Below are 9,589 nucleotides of genomic sequence, written 5' to 3'. Positions count from 1 at the left end.
CCCCCCCCCCCCCCAGGCGTCAGAAGTCAATCAGAATAGCGCTCAGAGCCCGCTGGGTGGGGGAAGAGTGGGCACCGTGCTCCTCGCAGGTGACCGTGATGCCCCTGGACTTATGGGCGTTACATAGCAAGGGTTCCGTGCAGGCTCGGGGAGGATGCATGAACACACCATTTGACAGACAGGGCCTGAGGCCTGAGGCCAGAGGCCAGCTTGTACTGTGGAGGTTCACGGGCACTGGTGGAGGGGAGGGGGGGCCCCGAAGGTCGGCCGCAGGCCCTGAGGAGCAGGAGTGGGGTGGCGGCCAGGTGGGGCTTAGCCGGGGCCTGGCACGGCCAGGGAATCGGCCCTGCTCCTGGCAAGGATGCCTTGGCAGGAGAGGGCTTCTGCCCAGGGTGCTAATGCCCTCTTAATTAGCCAGGCACTTGCCAAGCAACTGCCGCCACAGCCTCACTTTACAAAACACACTAGGGGCTCAGAGCTGGTCCAGCACCTGCCATACTATCAGGTGGATGGCCAGGTGCGGCCTCTGAGTTGCCCGCTGAGGCCAATCCAGGCCTTCCCCTCAGGGCTTCATGGTCCAGGATGACAGAAATAGAAATGCATTGTAGGGACACGTTTTTGGTAACAGACATGGGGCAGGTCAGCCTCTGTACCTTTGCTCCAGCCAGCCTGGCTCTGCCCTGCTGAATTCCTATTCACCCAACGTGGCCACCAATTCCTCCTGGGGGCCCTCCTGGACCTCACGGTTAACTCTGGGGTCTCCCCCACCGCCCAGGACAGCTCACTACGTGGGCCATGCCGTGGGCACCCACAGGTTTGGTTCCTGACTTAGAAGGGTTACAATTTAGGGGTAGGAGTGGGTGTCACAGATCTCTTGGCAAATCTGAGGAGAGCCACAGACTGGGCCCCTGAGAACTGCATGTCCCTCCTAAAAGCTGGACCACAGCCTCGCTGTTCTGTCCAGGCCACAGTTTCCCTACGTGTAACCTGGAGGCCCTGAACCCATATTGGCAGAGATGTTTCTGGAGACGGGGTGATGGGGTGACAGCTGGTCCTGCCCTCCTTGGCTCTGACCCGACAGTGCTGGGGTGTGGCCCGTGGCCCTGGAAGGCACAGCTGTCCATCGGTTACTCCCACTTAGGGCACTCGTGAGGGATGCGAGGGATGCAGGGATGCAGGCCGTACCAGGCTGCCTCGAGGGGCCACAGGGGCAGAACAACAAAGACACCATTCACAGGCTCTGGGCCCTGAGGCCGGGAGTCTATGGGGGCTGGGCCATTGACATCTGTGCATCTGCAACGTGGATGGCCGTTCTGGCCCCTTACACATGCCTGGGACACACTTACCTCCTTCTGAGAGAAGGGAAAGTGAGGCTCAGAGAAGACGGGGAGCCCCCTGTTCACGGCTCTAAGTGATGCTGGCGGGAAAATCCCAGGATGTCACATCCTGTCCTTTTGCAGATGAGGAACTGAAGCTTCGAGGGGCCTCAAACCCTGGTCTCTGGATAACAGTCAAGACCAAGTGCAGGGCCCATGCCCTGAAAGCCGGCAGCCCTGGTCAGGTGTGACAGGAGGTTTCTAGCGTTGAGATCCTGGCAGGCAAAAGACAGGGTGTGAGACTGCAAAGCTGGTATGAAGGGGGAGCCCCAGCAAGGAGTGGGAGGTGCTGGGGGTGGGGCGGGGGACAATGGGAGACAGTCTAAGGCTTGATTTTGTCACTCCTAGCTGTGTGATTTGCTTATGTTATTTTTTTCCCCAAGATTGACTGATGTTTTTTAAGTTGAGGTAAAGTTCACACAACATAAAAATTTAAAGCACACAATTCTGTGGCATTTAGTATATACATTCACAATGTTGTGCAATCATCACCTCTACTTAGTTCTTTTTTTTTTTAATTTTAAAAATTTTTTGGCTGTGCTGCGCAGCATGTGGGATCTTAGTTCCCCGACCAGGGATCGAACCCTCGCCCCGTGCAGTGGAAGTGTGGAGTCTTAGCCACTGGACGGCCGGGGAAGTCCCTCTACTTAGTTCCGAAACACTGTCGTCCCCCCAACCCAAAGGAACTCCGTCCCCCATTAAGCAGCCGCTCCCCGTTCCCCGGCCCCCCGCAGGCACCAATCTCCTTTCTGTTTGGTTGTGTTTCTTCCACCGCTCAGGCTCCTCCTCCTCATTCGTGAAGTGGGCATGACACCCGGTAAGCCCTCGGCACAGTGCCTGCAGCGCCTGTGATTCTGAGTGGCCTCCCAACCGGAGCCCAGCACCAGTGACCCCAGGAGTGGTGGGAGCTGGGGCCCGGGTCTCGGCGGCTGGGAGAAGTGGGGCTTGGGAAGATTTCCTCGAGGAGAAGCCATGGAGAGCCCGAGGTGCCAGAGACCCTGGGCAGCGCAACTTTGCCCCAGCCCAGGTGAGAGGGCTCAGCTCCGGGACAGGCACAGGTCAGGGCCCAGCTAGTCCAGGCAGGCATCTGCCCCTGGGATCAAGCCTGGAACATCAGGTCAATGAGACAGCCTAGTAGGAATCTGATGACCTTCCACAGGCCAGAGAGAATGGGGTGGAAACAGCCCTGGGGATGGAGGGGGTGGGGGGCGTTCACTGGGCCAAGTCGTCATGGGATGTAAGTAAGATGCAGAGCAAAAAATAAAATAAAAAAAAAGCCAAATTAAAAAACCCCTCAGAAATAAAGCTATGTACTTCTCTATCTAAAATATCTATCAATATCTCCTACCTATCTATCATCTACCTATCACCTCTCTATCTCTACCTACATAATACATTCCTGAATAAAGGTACAGAGAGGGCTGGCAGGATGAGGTCCAAACACAACGAAACAGCACACACAGGAGACAGGACTAAGGCACAGGCAAAGATACAGGGTCAGAATGTCAGCGTTCATTATTGTTATGAACATGTTCAGGCAGACATAAAAAACACAGTATGTTGTCTCTTCTCGTGCTGTCACTGCTGGCAAGTCATTACATCCTATTTCCCCCCACCACTATTTTTTTGCGGGGGGGAAGGGAGGACTGGGGTATTTTATTTTTTATTTTTATTCTTAGTGTCCTTGTCCAAAACTTTTTATCATGGAAATGTCCAAACATTTATTAAAGTAGAGAGACTCGGGAATTCCCTGGCGGTCCCGTGGTTAGGACTCCGCACTTTCACTGCCAAGGGCCCGGGTGTGATCCCTGGTCAGGGCCACGAGGCATGGCCAAAAAATAAAAATAGAGAGACTCACGGAATGCAACCCCATGTGCCCACCACCCTGTCTGGAATAGTTTAAGGCAAAACCCAGGCATCATGTCATTTTATAGGGAGTGTTTTTTCATGGCTTGAGGGATCTTAGTTCCCTGACCAGGGATCAAACCCGGGCCCTCAGCAGTGAAAGTGCCAAGTCCTGACCACTGGCCCGCCAGGGAGGTTCCTTTAGGGAGTGTTTCTGACAGGTAAAGACATTTGTTTGTTGCTTTTACAAACACTGTGCCATTTTTATACCTGCCTCTGTGTTGTCCATGAGGAACTCTGCATGTATTATTATTTCCATTTGACAGGTGAGGAAACTGAGGATGAAGTAATCTGTCAAAGGTCCCATGGCAAGCATGTGTCAGAGCCGAGAGCCAAGTCAAGGCCTCCTGACTCCAGCTTCTGCTCCTTGGCTTTTGTGCTGGGATGCACCCCAGGATGTCATTTCAGGAAGCCCCTGCCCATCAGTGGTGGGTGGGCACAGGGAATTCTCCAAGCCTGCTGGACGGGGGAGGAGTCTGAGTCTTTGTGGCTCAGAATCCTCAAGCGGGGAACTGGGTTCAGGGCTAGCTGAGCAGCCCTTCCTGGTGGCCTCATTTTCCTGCCCAGACCAGGCAGGAGGGCGCCCGGCGGCCAGCCTGGGAGCGGCTCAGGCCTGGCCCCAGCCAAGCACCTCCGTTCTCCCCGTGCCATGCCCTTGTTCCGGGCAGCTCAGGTGGCGCCTGGGTTCCCGTGGGGCCCAGGGACACAGCGTCCGTGTTCCTGTCCTTCCCCAGAGGGACCCAAGGTGGAGCCTGCAGACAGGACCATGTGACTGCACTGGACACAGAAGTGCCCAGTGTAACTGAGACTCGGGGAAGGGAAGAGGCGGGAACATGGGTGCAGAGCAGGGAAGGAGTTTTGAAATGCTCTTTTGCTAAACTGACCTAAGATTTTGTTCCTATATTGGCTTTTCAGCAATAATTAATCATCATAATAATTTTTTTAAAAACTGAGATGCTTCCCTCTGCCCTCATCCAAAGATCTATGGTCATGAGACTCAGCCATCTGGTAGTTTTCCCTGTACACAGGAGACCCCTCTTTCCCAGCAGCTGCTGTAGGCCAGGGCTCCCTCACCCCCCAATCTCCTCCCAAGCTAGAACAAGGCAAAAATGTATCCCCATATTGGCTTTGGACAGAGGACAGAGTGAGCTCCCCATCACCAGAGGCATTCAAGCCAAGACTGGACAGCCTTAATTTTTTACATGGTGCCTGCTGGGTAAAGAGAAACATGAAAACATGTTGGTTTGTGGTTGAGGGCATCACTCTTGGGAGGAGGTTGTGGCCAAAGCAGGGCATCAATAGCAACGACTCAAATGTCCATCCATATGGCAGCAGTTAAATAAATGGCACATTCATGCAGTGGAACATTACACAGCTGTGAAAGAGAACAAGGAAGGCACTCAGGTACTGAAGCAGAAACTGGGTTCAGATGCAAGTAAGAAAGCAGGATTGAAAATACTGTTTAAAGATGTAGAGATTTACAAGAATACAGATGCAGGTTTGCTTGTCTTTGAAGTTCACGGAAAGGAAGACAATCTAACAGCAGTTATGGAGGTAGTGGGTGGGAATGGGGGGGAGGGGGAGGACAAAAGCCTTTTTAGGGTTTGGGAGATTTGAACTATGTGAATATATTGTCTGTTCAGAAAAAAATTAAATATACTAATTTAGCTCCACGCCTATTGAAATGAACCTCAGCTCTTCATATACTCACCCCTACACTCTCCCTTGCCCCCAGTCTCAGGACTAAACTGATTTTCCCCAACACTTCCAGCTCTATGTTGTTCACTCGACCTGGACTGCCCTCGTCCGTAGGGAAATCCAAGGTCCCCTTTCTATGTGCCCTCCCCCACACTGCTCCATTTGATTTTAATTTATTCAGCAAATCGGCACAAGGCTCATGCTCTTGGCCAACTGATCCTTCACCATCGCTCTGACTATGGGACTAGGGTCCTGGGGATTCCTGGTGACCCTGGGGGCCGGAGGGAGTCTGGCCCGTCCCCAGGACAGTTCCCAGGACCAGCTGGCATTTATGAGCACTGACCACGTGCCAGGCACTATTTTTTAGGTGCCTGATGTGTGGAGTCACCAACTTGTCTCCATTTGCCCAAGACCTTCCTGGTTTGAAAACCGAATGCCACGTCCCGGGAGCCCCCTCAGTCCTGTTCACAGCTCCTTCTGTCCTCTCAGCTTCTCTCCTGGGGCAGCTGCTATCATTATGCCCTTTTTAGAGATGGGAAAACCACGAACCAGGGATGTGCATTTCAGCCCAGGAAGCCCGATGCAGGAACCCAGGCTGCCACCATACCCAGCCGGGCTCACCAGTCTTTCTATCTGTCAAAAGCATCACCTGGGAAGGCCTGGACCCGCTCCTACTCCTGGCCTGACTGAAAGGCAGGAGCCCCCAACCCCAGCCTCCTTCCTGGCCTCATGCTGCAAAGTTGTAGGAGGGGCACTCAGGTCAGAATGGGGAGCTGCAGAGCCAGGAGGGAGGTGCCATCCAGCCCCCATCCCAGCAGGCACGTCTCAGCAGACTCCAGTCCTGCTGCCAGCATGGACCCCGCCCCCAACCTTCAGTTATTCAGCTCCCTCTCCTCTGAGCCTTGGTAGTTGGCCAGAGGGTTGGGGTCTCCCTTACTAGGGCTTTCTGGGGACTGGAATGGGTTCTGAGGGTGGCCAGGGACAGTGTCTGCTGAGCTCCATGCCCTCAGGGACTCTCAGACAACCCTGAGATGGGGGATTTGAATCTCTTCTACAAAAGGTGAAACAGGCTCAGAGAGGTTAAGTGACTTGCCTACAGTCACACAGCCAGCGAGACCCTGGGTTTCAAATCTCTCCAGAGGTGAGCTTTGTGGGAGGGGATGCTGTGGGCAGTGCCTGCCTGGGGCTCAAGGACCTGCCAGTAAACCCATTTGACCCAAATGATGGGAAAGTAACACAAAATTACCCTGAAAGATAAAAATCCCTGGAGGAGGTTGCCTGGGGGGAGCCACAGGCACAGACCAACCAGCCCAGGAGCTAGTTCAGTGCCCTCTGCCTTGGGCCTCGAGACCTTGTGGGCAGCCTGTGGTCATGCTGGCATTCCAGGGGCCTGCTTGGCATGTGGGGAATGTCCCAGCAAAAGTCTTGGCCTTTGGAGATGCTCAGAAAAGGGAAGTGTTCCTCTACAGGGGCGGGGGTGGGCATCTGTAGGGAATATCCACATTGACGGAGGAGGATGGAGAGCTGAGGTCCTAAAGGAGGGCTGTAGCCAGCGTTGCCCCTTCCTGTGTGCCAGGCTCTGCGTCCCATGCAGTGGGGACCTGGGGGTGGGTATCAAGTGGGAGGCACGCTGGCCCCTGGGGCTGGAGACCTGGGTTCCGCCCCTCGGGGCTGTACTGCCTGAGCCGGAGCACGTCTCTGACCTGCTCAGTAAAAGGGCACGCTGCTCACTCTATGCCTGGAGAACCTCACCAGAACCCTGTGGCTTCTGCATCCTCAGAGTGGACACACTGCCACTTGTCTCAGCCACTACCACGGAGACCTATTTGGGCCGGCCCGGCTGGGTGCCTGGGCCACAGGGAAGGGTCTGGGTGGCTTTCAGGGTAGTGTCCTGGGAGGGAAGCCTCGGGGAACCCCAGCCCCCGCTCTGGAGGCTGCAAGGCCTGGGTTGGGTGAGTTGGGGTCTGCAGGCCCCTCCCCAGCTCCTCGCCTGCCCCCCACTCTTCCGCCCACAGGGCCTTGGAGGGTCCCCTCTCAGCTCCTTCAAGGCTCTGCTCTAAAGCCACCTCCTCTGAGGAGCCTCCAGGCCGCTCCGCCTAGTACTGATGTGCTCTGTGGTCTTGCGGTCTCTATCACAACCGCAAACCTGGCTCGGCCTTCCTCCCGGCTGGGCTTGGGGTGCGGGGCCTCCGAGGGGTGAGTCCTCAGGCTGCGGTGCTGCGAGGGCGAGGCCTTGGCATTGGCGGGGAGGGGGCGGCGGTCCGAAGAGGGGGGACTGCAGAGGCCGGCCGAGCAGGGAACGCGGCGAGCCCAGCCCCCACCCGCGCCCCTCCGGGACCCTGCGCGGCTCAGCTCGCTCCCTGGGCCCCGGTGCCCCCTCCTCGGCGAGCCCCGGGGCGGGGCGGGGGCGGGCCCTCGCGACGCTGACGTCCCCCCGCCTATAAAGAGGCTCGGGCGCTACGGGCCGGCTTTGTAAAGCGCTGCTGAGGGTGAGCGCACGGCCGCGGCAGCTGAACAAAGGAGCAGGGCGCCGCCGCTGGGACACGCCACCGACCTCCCGGGCCGCGCCGGCCTCCTGCCCGCCGCCACCATGACCGCCAACGGCACGGCCGAGGCCCTGCAGATCCAGTTCGGTCTCATTAACTGCAGCAACAAGTACCTGACGGCCGAGACGTTCGGGTTCAAGGTGAATGCGTCGGCCAGCAGCCTGAAGAAGAAGCAGATCTGGACGCTGGAGCAGCCGCCCGACGAGGCGGGCAGCGCAGCCGTGTGCCTGCGCAGCCACCTGGGCCGCTACCTGGCGGCGGACAAGGATGGCAACGTGACCTGCGAACACGAGGTGCCCAGTGCCGACTGCCGCTTTCTCATCGTGGCGCACGACGACGGCCGCTGGTCGCTGCAGTCCGAGGCGCACCGGCGCTACTTTGGCGGCACCGAGGACCGCCTGTCGTGCTTCGCTCAGACCGTGTCGCCGGCCGAGAAGTGGAGCGTGCACATCGCCATGCACCCCCAGGTCACCATCTACAGCCTGGCCCGCAAGCGCTACGCGCACCTGAGCGCGCGGCCGGCCGACGAGATCGCAGTGGACCGCGACGTGCCCTGGGGCGTCGACTCGCTCATCACGCTGGCCTTCCAGGACCAGCGCTACAGCTTGCAGACGGCCGACCACCGCTTCCTGCGCCACGACGGGCGCCTAGTGGCGCACCCCGAGCCCGCCACCGGCTACACGCTCGAGTTCCGCTCCGGCAAGGTGGCCTTCCGCGACTGCGAAGGCCGCTACCTGGCGCCGTCGGGGCCCAGCGGCACGCTCAAGGCGGGCAAGGCCACCAAGGTGGGCAAGGACGAGCTCTTCGCCCTGGAACAGAGCTGCGCCCAGGTCGTGCTGCAGGCGGCCAACGAGAGGAACGTGTCCACGCGCCAGGGTGAGTGGGGACGCCGTCCCCCGCCTCTCTGGGCCATGCACAAAGCGAACCCCACCCCAGTCCCCGCAGCCTCCCGCCCTTTCTCGCCCGCGGCGCCGCTGCAATCCTGAGCGACGCCCGGTGCGCCCCCGCTGGGCGCGCGGGCCACCCCACCCCGCCGCGGGACCTGCGCTCCGATCCCCAGGAAGGGGCGAGGGGTGGAGCTTTGCCCATCCTTGGGTGCCGCTGCATAACCCCCACTCCGCCTTGAGGTTGGGGCTCCTAGGCCGCGATTAGACGCCGCCCCTTGTGCCACCCTCCGAACCCTCGGCCTGATCTGGGTCCTCCCTACGCGCGCAGATCCCTCCCTCGCATCCGTGGGCCTAGCCCGTGGGGAGGGGACGCCCCTCGTCTGTTTCCTCGTGCCCCTCCCCCCGGCAGTGGGCCTTTGGCTCCAGGGCGGAGACTAGGGGTCGCAACAGGCGCGGGGCGCGCCCCCGCTCCTTGAAGGCCGCCTTTCGCGGGCGGGATGGGGGTTGCCTTTGATCTCCGCAGGGTGCGCTTCCACCTCCTCTCCCTCCGGGCCTTTCTCCACCTCCGCCGGCTGCTGGGAGGGGTTGGCCTCTGCTGGAGGGGGGTGCCCAGAGTGTCTGCCCTTCCCCCCAGCCCCTCCTCCCGCGCCCGCCCCGCGCTCGAGGCCGCGGCCTTTGTGAGCAGGGGGGCGGGCTCGTCGACAAGGCCCTCCCTCGCCCCCTTTGTCCTGCTCCGTCTCTGCAGATGGGAAAACCAGATGCGGCCGGGCGGGGGAGGGAATCGACTTTCTGCGGGTCCGCCCTGCTGAGGACCCCCCGCGCCGCCCCTAGGCCCCGTGCCCCGTCCGAAGCCGCCCCAGAAGGCGGCCTCCCTGCTCGCGCCCCAGCCCCGGGACGGCGTGGCGTGGATGGCGCCCCGCCAGGCGCCCCGCCCCGCGCCCGCCGCGCGTCTCCTGGCCGGTACCCTCTGCTCTGCGGGAGCCAGAGAGCGGTCTCAGGCTGAGCCCGGAGACCCCAGCCCGGCACCCTCGGGAAGCCCCCCGTACCCTCGGTTGAACCCACCCCCAAGACTCCCGCCTGGAACAACTGGCTGCAACTCGATGCGTCCTCTCCCGGGGCCTCCCGCTGGACTGGCCATTTCCTACTGGCCTGGCCTGCGCGCCAGAAGTGAACCCTC

The 9,589-nt window shown here is 59.5% G+C and overlaps 1 protein-coding gene across 1 annotated transcript in view; it reads left to right on the top strand.

Moving 5' to 3' along the window:
• The first annotated feature begins 7,446 nt into the window (after window positions 1-7,446).
• The window catches only part of FSCN1 (fascin actin-bundling protein 1), a 12,843-nt gene continuing 10,700 nt past the window's right edge, over window positions 7,447-9,589 (top strand). The window contains exon 1 of the mRNA XM_007447078.1: window positions 7,447-8,401. Coding sequence (XP_007447140.1) covers window positions 7,570-8,401 — 832 coding nt within the window. The 5' untranslated portion in view covers window positions 7,447-7,569. The remainder of the gene's footprint in view (window positions 8,402-9,589) is intronic.

Source organism: Lipotes vexillifer, unplaced genomic scaffold, assembly GCF_000442215.2.
Source record: "Lipotes vexillifer unplaced genomic scaffold, Lipotes_vexillifer_v1.1 scaffold625, whole genome shotgun sequence".
NCBI lineage: Eukaryota > Metazoa > Chordata > Mammalia > Artiodactyla > Lipotidae > Lipotes > Lipotes vexillifer.
The sequence above is the reverse complement of the archived record's forward strand: the minus strand, read 5'-3'. Positions and strand labels throughout refer to the sequence as shown.